This window comes from Cherax quadricarinatus, chromosome 38, assembly GCF_038502225.1.
Source record: "Cherax quadricarinatus isolate ZL_2023a chromosome 38, ASM3850222v1, whole genome shotgun sequence".
In the NCBI taxonomy this organism is placed as follows: Eukaryota; Metazoa; Arthropoda; class Malacostraca; order Decapoda; family Parastacidae; genus Cherax; species Cherax quadricarinatus.
In genome coordinates this window covers 455299-470000 of record NC_091329.1, presented here as the reverse complement: position 1 = coordinate 470000, position 14702 = coordinate 455299, and the positions used below count along the sequence as shown (strand labels likewise).

General features: G+C 41.6%; 1 protein-coding gene across 1 annotated transcript in view; it reads left to right on the top strand.

Moving 5' to 3' along the window:
- Positions 1 to 14702, top strand: part of Hcf (Host cell factor) — a 107644-nt gene that overhangs the window by 13886 nt on the left and 79056 nt on the right. The window contains exons 2-4 of the mRNA XM_053782283.2: positions 10414 to 10540; positions 11611 to 11793; positions 12368 to 12570. Of these exons, the coding sequence (XP_053638258.1) occupies positions 10414 to 10540; positions 11611 to 11793; positions 12368 to 12570 (513 nt within the window). The remainder of the gene's footprint in view (positions 1 to 10413; positions 10541 to 11610; positions 11794 to 12367; positions 12571 to 14702) is intronic.

The window sequence follows — 14702 nt, the reverse complement described above, 5'->3', positions numbered from 1 at the left end:
AAAGTTTATTCTCTGTAAGGATTACAATGCTGAGTTTACAGAAATTTGGTTATTGTGTGGTTTACATGTAGTAAAATTGTGATTACAGAGTGATGATAAGCTGCATGGACCTAAATGATGCCTGGGAAATTTTCAAAACCATGTTCACTGCCATCCTTGGTAATATTGCACCAGTTAAAAAGGTTAGGATTAAATGAAGAACTGAGATATTAGATAATACCAAATTCAGGAATCGGTTGAAAAAAAGATTTAAGGATATTGCAGCTTTCAATGACTTCCAAAGGGTAAGGAACAGAGTACAGAGGCTTATAAAAGGAGCAAAGTCAAGGCACTATTGCTCAGAAATTGAAGAATACAAGAATAACCCCAGAAAGCTCTGGCAGCAACTAAAAACAGCTGGGGTATAGACATAAACCTGTAGATAGATCTAACATAGTGCTAAATATTGATGACGAGGTATGCCACAAAACAACTAAAGTGGCAAATTGTTTTAATTCATACTACACATCTGTCACATCAACACTACTGAGTAAACTGCCAGTTGCATCAAATACCTTTAACACAGACTCCAATAAGTTTAAAACATTTTATTTTATTTATTAACATGTCGGCCGATTCCCACCATGGCAGGGTGGCCCGAAAAAGAAAAACTTTAAAACGTATTACACTAATAAAGGCGTCACCCCCCAAACAGTTGCCAACTAGTAGGTGTATCTTATGACTGTGTGAAAAAGAACTAAGCAAGTTAAACCCAACTAAAGCACTGGTCTAGACAACATCCCAGCTATGTTCCTAAAAGATGGTGCCTCTGAATTGCTAATCCCCATTGTGCACATAATAAATTTGTCCATCACCACTAATACCATTCTGGAGGGTTTCAAGTAGGCCCGAGTTTCTCCTGTCTTCAAGAAAAATAGTAGGTCTGATGACAGCAACTATAGGCCTGTTAGTATACTCAGTGTGATGTCCAAAATTCTAAAAAAGGTGGTGTACTGTCAAGTAGTTAAGTATTTTAATGACAAAAACATTCTCCATAATTACTAATCAGGTTTTAGGACATCTTACTCAGCCAACATATCCCTATTGGATCTGATGGACTACCTGAAAACTGAAATGTCGCTAGGGAATCTCATTGGTGTGGTGACCTTTGGCTTGCAAAAGGCCTTCGATATGGTCAACCACAGCATATTATGAAGAAACTACAAGCTATTAGCATAGATTCTGTAGACTGGTTTAAGTCCTACCTTAGCAACAGGAAATAAATTGTCAAGATCAACAACATAGAATCAGAACCCCTGCTGATAGCATGTGGGGTTCCCCAAGGTAGTTCTCTTGGTCCTTTATTGTACCTATGTTTTGTGAATGACATGCCCATCATGAAAATTAAGACATATGTGCAACATCTGGGTATCTTTATTGTAAAGATACCCAGATGTTGCACATGTCTTAATTTTCATCTTGTTGATATTGTATACCATTCATGTACGACATGCCCACCAGCATCAAGTGTAAGCTTCTAGTGGATGATATAATAATAATAGTATATTTCTACAACTACATGTACAAGGTATACAGGCCTAGCTGACATACTACTACATAGAAAGTCGCTTGTTATGCAGAGTATTTCAGGTAAATTAGGTCAATTTTGTCCCAGGATGTGACCCACACCAGTTCACTAACACCCAGGTACCCACTTTACTGATGAGTGAACATAGACAACCAGTGTAAAGAAACACGCCCAATGTTTTACCCTTGCTGGGAACCAAACCTGGACCCCTCACTGTGTGAAGCGAGAGCTTTTGCCACCAGGCCACGGGCCACCGTATGCAGATGACAGTGCTTTGTTAGTGTTAGGTAAAGACCCACAAGATATAGCTAATGTACTGTAACTAGAACTAGAGTCCTGTAGCAAATGATTAGTAGACAACACATTATCGTTACACCTCGGGAAAACTGAAGCCATACTGTTTGGCATGAAAGAAACTGAAAAGGGTAAATAATATTAGCGTCCAGTGTAATGGGGAACCCATCACTTCATTTTCCTTGGTGAAATGTCTGGGAACCCCCTGACCCATGCATGACAGGAGAATTGATAGGGAACAGTGTAGTAAAGAAAGCAAAGGCCAGACTAAAGTTCCTCTACAGACAAGCACAGTGTCTACCTACTGAGGCTTGCAGGACCCTATGTCTAGCTCTTATACAATGCCATATAGATTACTCTTGCTTTTCATGGTACTCTTCCTTAACAAAAAAAGCTGAAAAATAGACTACAAATTACCCAGAACAAAACGATGAGATTCATCCTTGCCCTGGGCCTAAGAGATCATGTAGGCCAGGATGAATTGCTACAACTGGATATGCTGAAAGTTAAAGACAGAGTAAAACAACTGAAGTTAAACCATGTTTATAAAATTGCTCACAAACAGTGTCCAGAATACAGTGGACCCTCAGTTTTCGGCTGTAATCCGTTCCAGCAGCTCGGCCTATAACCGAAATGGCTGAAAACTGAAATAATATTTTCCATAAGAATTAATGTAATTACAATTAACCCATTCCAGACAAAAATATTCACCAAAAAATAATTTTTTTTAACAATTAAATCAGTATTACATACTTTTATTGAAGGACTAATGCTGGCTTTTGGAATGCCTGCTACACTTTCTGCATGCCTGCTACACTTTCTGCATGCCTGCTACACTTTCTGCATGCCTGCTACACTTTCTGCATGCCTGCTACACTTTCTGCATGCCTGCTACACTTTCTGCATGCCTGCTACACTTTCTGCATGCCTGCTACACTTTCTGCATGCCTGCTACACTTTCTGCATGCCTGCTACACATTCTGCATGCCTGCTACACATTCTGCATGCCTGCTACACTTCCTGCATGCCTGCTACACTCCCTGCATGCCTGCTACACTCCCTGCATGCCTGCTACACTCCCTGCATGCCTGCTACACTCCCTGCATGCCTGCTACACTCCCTGCATGCCTGCTACACTCCCTGCATGCCTGCTACACTCCCTGCATGCCTGCTACACTCCCTGCATGCCTGCTACACTCCCTGCATGCCTGCTACACTCCCTGCATGCCTGCTACACTCCCTGCATGCCTGCTACACTCCCTGCATGCCTGCTACACTCCCTGCATGCCTGCTACACTCCCTGCATGCCTGCTACACTCCCTGCATGCCTGCTACACTCCCTGCATGCCTGCTACACTCCCTGCATGCCTGCTACACTCCCTGCATGCCTGCTACACTCCCTGCATGCCTGCTACACTCCCTGCATGCCTGCTACACTCCCTGCATGCCTGCTACACTCCCTGCATGCCTGCTACACTCCCTGCATGCCTGCTACACTCCCTGCATGCCTGCTACACTCCCTGCATGCCTGCTACACTCCCTGCATGCCTGCTACACTTCACTTTCTTTACCACAGGAACTTTACTAGGAGCTTTCTTTGGAGCCATGGTTACATATTTCGCAGTTGCCCTGCAAAAAACCCATAAAACACAATGGAAAACAAGTGAAATGTTTGGATGTATGAGCAGAAGCTTCCTCACACACCGAAAGACACAGCCAAATTGATGCATAAGCGGCCCCAGGGGGACGGACGCGTCCCAAACAGCTGACCACCGAATTATGGCCGAAACTCGGGGTTCCACTGTATATCTTTTTTTATTGTTTAAGTAATAAGTTATTACAAGGACCCCAATAGAAATAAGTCACGTCTTTTTTTTGTGGGGGAGGGAGGGGTTATCCTAGGTAATCTACACATTTGCTGTTGTATATGATCATCTCTGTAACTATATTTATGTGTACCTGTGGTTTAGAAAGACACGTAAGCAAACACTATAACATATTTATTAGAAAACGTTTCGGTCCTGGGACCTTGATCACTTCTAACATACAGAGGTAGAAAGACATTATATATATAGGCGGAGAGTGAGATGTGACGCACGTGACCTGAGGAATGTCATAAGAACATAAATGGAGGAACACTGTAGAAGGCCTACTGGCCCATGCGAGGCAGGTCCTTATCAAAACAACCTCTGCCTATGATGAGGACGGGTAGACGATGAAATCATGTGACTCCTGTGTTGTTGGGTTGGTGCTGCTTAAGTATCATGTATGCCAATGTTTTTGAAATTTTGTAGTTTCCAGTGTTGCGTTCTACAGTGTCGGTGACGGCGATTAGTGAGGCTTCTAGGCACCGTCGGCATCTGAGGTCTGGTTCGGTGAGAACGAGTTGTGCCTCGTTCCAGTTCATCAAATGCCCCGTGGAGTCTCTGTGGAGGACACAGGCGTACCTTACATCGTCTCTGTTAGAGGCATTTCGATGCTCATTCAGGCGGACTGCAAGATCTCTGCCTGTCTCGCCTACATATTTCTTGGGACAGAACCCACAGGGGATAGTGTAGACGCCTGCTGTAGAAGTTAGAGGTGTGGGGCTGTGTTTCGTAGTGAGGTCTTTGATAGAGGATGTGTTTATGGTGGAAACGTTGATGTTACTCATAGCAAGTGCTCGGCGAGTATTCGTGGCAACATCGCCACATGGGAGTACTATGAACTGTTTAGGGGGCTGTTCCATGGGCGGTTTGTTGAGGATAGCTTGTGCCATGAGTCTGCAATCTCGGATGAAGAAAGATGGGAACTGAAGACGTGTGAAGGCTTGTGTTATGTAAGTGCATTCTTCTAGAAAACAAGGGCAGGAGATGCGAAGAGCTCTCAAGAAAAAGCCAGTGAGGACTCCTCTCTTAGTGCGGGTGTCTTGGTGTGAATAAAAGTGTATAAGATCGTCCTTGTTGGTAGGTTTTCTATACACTTTGAAGAGAAGTTTGTCACTGTCGGGAGATCTGCACAGTAGAACGTCGAGGAAAGGAAGTTTGCCATCATTTTCGAGTTCAAGTGTAAACTTTATTGATGGTTCAACTGCATTGATCTTGTTGAGAAGGGCCTGGATATTGAGACGTCTCGGATAGAAAACCAATATATCATCAACGTATCTTAGCCAGGTAACGGTGTTGGGAATGAGGGTGCTGAATTTCTCTGTCTCCAAGTTTTCCATGAAGAGGTTGGCAAGCACAGCACTGAGCGGGCTGCCCAAAGCATTGTTTGTAACAGTTGTCCTGATACTTGAAGAAGTTGAAATTAACACACAGTTCCACTAGATTGATGAAATCTAGAAGAGGTAAAGGGAGGTCGTGGTTTTCAGTGAGCCTCCGTCTCAGAATGTTGATTGCAGCGTCAGTAGGAACGTTGGTAAAGAGGGCTGTGACATCGAAGGAAGCCATGCTTTTGTTTTTGACATTCAGGTTGGAAATTCGGGAGAGAAGGTCACCTGAGTGTTTGAGGTGGGCTTGACTGATAGTGCCCAGAAGTGCTGAAAGGTATTTGGCAAGGTGGCCGGCTAGTCTGTGTGGTGCACTCCCTATGCCCCAAGTGATAGGCCATAGTGGGATGCCAGGTTTGTGTGTCTTAGGAAGGCCATACAGGCGTGCTGGTTTCGGTTGACCTGGTAAAAGTTGAAGTAGTTTTTTGCCTTGTTCTGATTTTCGTAAGATGCTACAAGCCTTTTGAAGGAAAGTCTGGGTACTTTGAAGTAGCACTGATTCCGATACAGGCTGGTATGTGTTGGCATCGTTGATTTATTACCAAGGTTTATACCATGTGTACCTGTACCTGAATAAACTTACTAGGAGTAGCTATGCTAGACGAGGGAGTAGCTAAGTGTCTCACAGCGTTGAAGACTCAATAAGTACAGTAGAACCTCAAATATCGAACTTAATCCGTTCCAGGAGCTAGTTCTAAATTCGAAAAATCTGAAAATTGAAGCAACATTTTCCATAAGAAATAATGGAAATACAATTAATCTGTTCCAGAAACCCAAAATTATTCACAAAAAAATATATTTTATGGAGATTAATTACAGTTTTACATACACAACAAATACTATAGTGTTCAATTATGTATATAAATATAAAATAACATTTTACTTACCTTTATTGAAGATTGGTAATGGCATCTGGAAGATAGGGAGGAGGAGAGAGGTGATGGCATCTGGAAGATAGGGAGGAGGAGAGAGGGAGTTGGGGTTAGAGTTTGGAAGGGGTATCCCCCTCCATGAGGACTTCAGGTAAAGCCCTCTCTGGGGTTACTTCCCTTCTCTGTCTTTACATGTCACTAGGACCAGCTTGAGTCACTGGACACCTGTCTCACAAAATAACTGTCCACAGTCCTCTGTTTTTGGTGCCTCTTTAACATTTCCCTAAAATGGGACATGGTTCTGTCACTGAACTGGTTCCAGGAGTTTTCTGTACTAAATTGGCATGCAACCTTTGCAATTTTTCTTTAGAATCTCCCATAAGCACAGTATCATCAGCAAAAAGTATCTGTGTCAATTCCCATTTTGAACTTGATTCCCCAAAATTTAATCCCACCCCTCTCCCGAACACCCTAGCATTTACTTCCTTTACAACCCCATCTATAAATATTTTTGCAAATAATCATCTCTGAAACACTATCACTTGCCATCTCTTTATCCTTGATCCACACCAGCAACAACTTCTCAACCTCTTCAACTATTTGTGGTCTTTTTTTGGTTAGCATATTAACACCTTTCGCAACATGAGCTTCCTTGATTTGTTCTTTCTTTGCCAGGATAGAACTGATGGTCGACTTGTTTTACCCATACATCCTAGCAAGCTCAGCAAATCTCACACCACTCTCATACTTCTGTATTATTTCCTTCTTCACATTTGTGGTGTTTCTCACTTTCTTTACTACAGGGGTACCACTAGCAAGTGTCTTTGGGCCCACGGTAGCTTATTTCACAGTCCCACAAGCATTAGCCAATGAAATAATCGTAAAATGTTTGAATGAGAGCGCAGGTTAGTGTTCACTCAAGCATCAACAAAACCAGACTGGCTCACGGCGCCTGCGCGGGGACACGGACAGAGCCGGCTAGCGGACAGGTCCGGTACCCGGCGGTCCGAAAATAGGGGCGCGTTCGATGACAGAGACAAAGTTGATTCGAAAAAAGGGTTCTATTTTTGAAGCGTTCGATACGTGATACATTCGAAATTTGAGGTTCAACTGTATAATACAGTGGACCCCCGCATACCGTTGGCATCACATACCGTTTATTCCGCATACCGCTCACTTTAATCGCAAAAATTTTGCCTCGCATACCGCTCAAAAACCCGCTCACCGCTGTTCGTCCAAGACGCGTCCAATGTGCGCCTTAGCCAGCCTCACATGTTCCGCCGGTGGCATTGTTTACCAGCCAGCCTCCGCGGTAGCATCCAAGCATACAATCGTAACATTTCGTATTATTAAAGTCTTTTTGGTGATTTTATCTGGAAAATAAGTGACCATGGGCCCCAAGAAAGCTTCTAGTGCCAACCCTACAGCAATAAGGGTGAGAATTACTATAGAGATGAAGAAAAAGATCATTGATAAGTATGAAAGTGGAGTGCGTGTCTCCGAGCTGGCCAGGTTGTATAATGAACCCCAATCAACCATCGCTAATATTGGTGGTACAGCTGCTGCTGCTGCACTGTCAGCTGCTGCTGCTGCTGTAGCATTGTCTGCTGCTGCTGTAGCATCGTCTGCTGCTGCTGCTGCTGTAGCATCGCCTGCTGCTGCTGTAGCACCGTCTGCTGCTGCTGTAGCATCGTCTGCTGCTGCTGTAGCACTGTTGTTGGTGTGGCTTATTGAGAATATACCAAGAAACAATTAACCCCAGAGGATTTTCCACCCAGGATAACCCAAAAAAGTCAGTGTCATCGAAGACTGTCTAACTTATTTCCATTGGGGTCCTTAATCTTGTCTCCCAGGATGCAATCCACACCAGTCGACTAACACCCAGGTGAACAGGGAAAAATGCCTGGAACTAGTGCTCATATTGGTGAATTTAAAGCCAGCAAAGGTTGGTTTGAGAGATTTAAGAATCATAGTGACATACACAGTGTGATAAGGCCTGTTCTGGAAGAAAATGCCAAACAGGACCTACAGTACTCAGGAGGAAAAGGCACTCCCAGGACACAGTGTCTCATCAGTCATTGCTGCATCTTCAATAAAGGTAAGTGTCATTTATTCTTCATTTAGTAGACTAGTACATGCACAATATATACTGTGCATGTACTACTCTACTATTGTGCATGTATCCTTCTCTTTGTGTGTAGGAAAATGTATATTTCATGTGGTAAATTTTTTTTTTTCATACTTTTGGGTGTCTTGCACGGATTAATTTGATTTCCATTATTTCTTATGGGGAAAATTCATTCGCATACCAATGAGCCCTCTTGCATGGATTAAAATCGGTATGTGGGGGTCCACTGTAATAATTTCTCTGGGTACGTACTTTAAATGTTGTATATTATATTATTATTAACATTTTCATTAATCCATCTATGACTTTTTTCAAAATTATATAAGAAACATGCTACATATCATATAAACGAAATACACCCCCCCCCCACTCACACACCCCACTCACACACCCCACTCACACCCCCCACTCACACCCCCCACTCACACACCCCACTCACACCCCCCACTCACACCCCCCACTCACACCCCCCACTCACACCCCCCACTCACACCCCCTACTCACACCCCCTACTCACACCCCCTACTCACACCCCCCACTCACACCCCCCACTCACACCCCCCACTCACACCCCCCACTCACACCCCCTACTCACACCCCCTACTCACACCCCCCACTCACACCCCCCACTCTCACACCCCCCACTCACACCCCCCACTCTCACACCCCCACTCTCACACCCCCCACTCTCACACCCCCCACTCTCACACACCCCACTCTCACACACCCCCACTCACACACCCCCACTCACACACCCCCACTCACACACCCCCACTCACACACCCCCACTCACACACCCCCACTCACACCCCCCCCACTCACACACCGCACTCACCCCCCACTCACCCCCCCACTCACCCCCCCACTCACCCCCCCCCCCCACTCACACACCCCACTCACACACCCCACTCACCCCCCCACTTACCCCCACTCACACCCTCCCCACTCACACCCTCCCCACTCACACCCCCCACTCACACCCCCCACTCACACCCCCCACTCACACCCCCCACTCACACCCCCCACTCACCCCCCCCCACTCACACCCCCCACTCACCCCCCCCCCACTCACCCCCCCCCCCCCACTCACCCCCCCCCCCCCCACTCACACCCCCACTCCCCCCACTCACACACCCCCACTCACACACACTCTCACTCACTAAAACAAATTAATATTATTGTGAGATGGTAGCTGGGCGGGCATAACGGAGTGTATGACAGTAATTACTATAACATGTACCTTCTTGTAAGACGTTATGTAGTCTTGACCCTAGAATGTTGATGCCCATGGCAATCCTGCTTTTTGCTGGGTTTATTCTGCATTGTCTAGGGGTATTTATTTCTCACTACAGATTTGGTTGCAGTCCCATAAGTACCTTCCATGTATATCTTGTATCTTTCCACTACTCTTTAGGACGTTGAGGCATTATTATCTTGACTGTCAAGACATTTGTCTTATTTTTTTTTTATAAGAACCTTCATGTGTTCCCTTAGTCCTGTTTAGTGATCCATTTGTGTTTTGTATATAGTATCACTTCTGAGTTCTTCGTTCTTTCTACATTCAGTTTCCTGATGTGTACTTCTACGCTTGTTATGACATTGTTTCTGATATCTGCTGGTAGTAGGCAGAATAGTCTTGTTCCATGGATGTTGAGTGTTCTCTTATTGTACCCATGGCACTATTGCTTTTCACTGAATCTATTTTATACTACTTCCCATATCTCTCACTGCAGCACATTATGGTAGTATAGATCCAAGATTAAACTTTCAAGTAACTTCTGTGTATATATACATATATTATCAGAAATCCTCTTTGATACAAACTACATTCTTAGTATTTTGAGGCATCATTAGTTTAAATGCTTTACTAGCTCTATGTAGTCAGTAAATGATAGTTTTTCTGTTGTCATTTTGTTAATATTCATACAAAAGGTCATCCCCCAACCCTGTGTGGATGGATATAGGTATTGTTAGTTTTCTGTTGCATCAATTTTTTTTTTTTTTTTTTTAATTTATGTTAAGCGCTAAATCCATGGGGATCATTCAGCGCATGACATGGAGGCTTGATCCTCCGTCTGCTGAGCGCCAGACAGACGTGCTTCAAACTATTAAAGTATTAGTGTACTGCATTTGTATATGCTTGTTTAAGAATTTTTATATTCATACCTGTAAGGCCACAATTGAATATGAATGGGTATAAAAACAGTGAGTGTATATCTATATAAGGAGATTTGTTGATGGATGGTTATCTGTGGAAATTTGTAAAAGGCAATTGTTTTCATGTGTTTAATTACTTTTTCAGCCACCAATCAATGGTTTGTGCCACCTGTGAAGGGAGATGTACCACCAGGATGTGCTGCCTATGGCTTTGTCGTGGATGGAACTCGCATTCTTGTCTTTGGTGGAATGGTCGAATATGGCAAATACAGGTATATTAAGATTTACAGGCTACTTGGAGGTCAGTTATTAGGTATTAAAGTATAAATATGCAGTAGTCTATAAAAGTACAATCCATCTCCACTGATTGTTTTGTTAGAACTTTTACCCATGACTAATTATGCATAAATTTAATTCATAAATAACTGCAGTACAGGCTTTCCTTGCTGTGTGTTTGCTCTACACTAATTCGTTATTGTGTGGTGTGCCAGTTCTATTGATGATCTCATAGTTGCGATATACATACACATACAGTATTGAGAGAAAGTATTAAAGCCTTGGACCTTTTCTGCTCACTATTTTATGTCTACTTATTGCAATCATTCTCCTGAAGGGTGATTTGCAGTCTTCTTCATTTTCTACTTTTGTATGATATGTTATTAGATTGTGAAAATTTGGAACCAGCCCCTTAAATATTTTCCAGGTAAAATTTAAAATATTGTACTACATCTCTATCTCACTTACTTTCCAAGGAGTACAGTTTGAGGGATATTTGGCATTCCAATATAATTGTTTTAAATTGATGGGGACTGTGTTTTCTCAGCATATTTTCCAGATATGCCATTTTTGTCTTCCTTAATTGGAGTTGTGCACAACAGTATTGTAGTTCAGAGTACAGAGAACTTGGAATATCATCAATAGCTTAGCATCTCTTCTTTTGAAGGTTATTGTTGCCACTTTTTTATCCTGAGTACCCTTGCAGTAGTAACATTTATGCCTCTTGAACATCAATTTTTTTTTTTTACCTGAAGTCCTTTACATTTCCTTTATTTTCAGTAACTATTCCATTTTGTATTTTAATTTTGCAGTCTTTGTAACAATCCATAGTGTAGTAGCTACATTACTTGGTTACTGTCAGGTTGGAGACTTGCTGTTCTCTCAAGAGTTATCACCTTGATACATATTTTAGCATTATCATTGGATGATACATTACTCTTAAGTTGGGGGAAAAGAGATTTTTTTGTTTCTTGAAATTAATGTACAGTATCTGATTCAATTTTGTTGGCACATGTTTGGTGAATGAATAATAATGTTAACCTACTTTACCACCATTTTTCTACAGCAATGAATTGTATGAGCTACAGGCCTCGAGGTGGGAATGGAAACGTGTGAAGCCCCGACCTCCACGCAATGGCCCACCCCCATGCCCCAGATTGGGCCACTCGTTTACTCTTATTGGCAATAAAGTCTACCTCTTTGGTGGATTAGCCAATGATAGTGAAGACCCAAAAAATAATATTCCAAAGTAAGCACAATATGTTAGCATCTTTAAGCTGAAATGGTCAAACCAAGGCTGATTCAAATGTGTTCCTATGATAGAGTATAATTCATCTTGCCTATAAATGACTGATAGACAGGTTTGACTCTCGTGATAATTTTTGTAGCTGATTATACCATAGTGGACCTATGAACTTTACACACAAATCGTTATCAAGGCGATGGCACAAAATTATCACTTCACTTTCTCATTTATGTAGTGTAATTTTCTCACTTTATTATCAGTCACTAACTTATTCAGCATTTGTATAAATTCACTGTTAAAATGAAAATTATTGGGTGTTAGCTTTTGTGTATACCACCTTTTGGGTATTTTTCCCTAAAATTACTCTCTGCTAAATAACACATACAACATGCTTGTACAAAATGTCAATGTTTCAACTGTGTTATGGTGTTATGTCATTGTTAATAGATCACGAGTTAATTAATGGTCTATTGTATGTGTGTAGATGTATATGTATACTGTGTGTGTGTGTAAACAAAGTAACATTTTCCTTATATATATGTCAGTATCATAATTTTTTTTTTTTTGGCAATTGCAGATACCTGAATGATCTTTACACATTGGAACTACGGGCAAACTCTAATGTTATGTCATGGGACATACCAGACACTTATGGTGTACCACCACCTCCAAGAGAATCCCATACAGGAGTTGCATACACAAGCAAAGATAAACCTAAATTGGTTATTTATGGTGGGATGAGTGGTACTAGATTGGGAGATCTCTGGATTTTGGATATCAGTAAGTTCCTTGATTTTTTTTTTTTTTTTCCACTTTTTCTTAACCCTCTCAGTGTCGGTCCCATAATATTACAGCTTTGAAACCAGTGTCAGTCCTGTAATACTACACCAAAATTCTAGAGGCTTCAAATTTTGCGGGAGAAAGCTGGTAGGCCTACATGTGAGAGAATGGGTCTGGTTGGTCAGTGTGTGCAGTATAAAAAAAAAAAAACATGCAGCAAGCAGTGCATGAGAGAAAATGGCTACCGTGTGGTGTATTTTCATATGGTATTTATGGCTGTATTCTCTTTTTCTTGGTCTCGTTTGATAGAATGGAAGATATTTATTTTATTTATTACAGAAATAGCGATGATTTTGAATGGTTTACAGAATAAAAGTAGCTAGAAAATGAGCTCAAAGTAGTGGAAAAGTTCGATTTTTGCCGATGTTCAAGAGTAAACAAATCATGTCACCCGTCCAATAAATGTCAACTGGTGGGTCTAATATGCATTCACAAATGTGCTGATATTATTTATACAATTACAGTGGTGCCTCGAGTTTCAGCCATAATTCATTCCAGAAGGCTATTCGAGTGTCGTTACTGAATGAATTTGTTTCCATAAGGAATAATGTAAATTAGATTAGTCCGTTTCAGATCCCCAAAAATACACTTACAAAAGCACTTGCAAAAATACACTTACATAATTGTTTGAGTTGGGAGCTGTTTGAAACTTGAGGTACCACTGTATTACAATTATGCAGTAGTCTGAATAACTAATCTTCTATTTTTTGTGTGAATAAAAGTCAAAATGAAAAGCAAGCGTAATATAAGAGGGGCCTAGAGACGTGACTAATGAACAGAGAAAATGTTATTTTAATACCAGGACTGTCTACATTATTTATTCTGGACCCTATTTTGAAATTGGCCTCTCTTCAATTTTGTGTGAAATTGATCAAATTAGTAAGTTCTGATCACTTTATTGGATAGTTGAAATAGGTAAATGGGCGGTTTCTTGTACTCATTCGATAGAAATAAAGGAATTCTAGTGAAATAGCTATGAGTTTGGTTAACTGGAACAATGGAATTGGCCCAAAATAGAGCTAAAAGGGGGTGAAATCTCCGATGTGTAAATATCGCCGAGACCCCTAACTTTGCGAGAGCCCTAATTCCGTAAGTTTTCTATCAAATTTTGTGCTTTTAGTTTCATTGTGTTCAGAAAAAGATTATCATTTTGTAAGAATTTTTTTTTTCTTAAATTCTTTGACCCTATGAGCAAGTTTGTGAGCAGGGGTTGCAACACTGAAAGGGTTATGAGCTCTGTCCAATTATTTTCAGGGAAATCTGACGATTGTAATTTTATTAGTAGTCATTTTGCATATTGCAAAACGGTAACAGTATATATAGTAAAAAGGAATCCCGTTCTTTCCTGAGAATAATGGCATGCATTTAATTTTGCCTGGTTATTATTAGAAACATGCATATTATAGTATATGCATGTGGCTGTCTCAAATACAACAATTCAGAGGTCCCTCCAAACAACAAAATATTCCAGACCCCTCCTTTAGAGTGCAGACACTGTACTTCCCAGTGACACTGTTGTTTTAGAGAATTTGAAGACAAGGTTGGTATACAAATTTGGGAGGGTATGTAAGAGTTGGAAATTAAAAGAACATAGAGAAGAGCAAGGCGGTGGGAGTTGTAAAAACATCTAGCAGTGATAGGTTGAAGAATAGTCACATTATAGCTAGAATAGTACACAAATAACCCACACTTGAGAGGGTGGAACTTATGACAAGGTTTCAGTCCTACGTGTACTGTTTGAAAAGTGTCATTGTGGTTTGAAAAGTGTCATTGTGGTGCAGACTTCTCACATTTTTGGTCTGAGAGAGAGAGACCACCATCTGTACAGTTACACACAGTGAGAGGAAAATAAGAGTTTGTGTAATGAGCACAGTGAAAAGAGGTCAGTGCAGCTAAATAAGACAAATTTTTAACACATCGACCGTTGCCCTCCGAGGCAGGGTGACCCAAAAAGAAAGAAAAAAAAATTTCATCATTCAAAACTCGCCATCACTCATACATAATCACTGTCTTTGCAGAGGCACTCAGATATGACAATTTAGATGTCCCTCCAAACTGCCAGTATCCCAGAC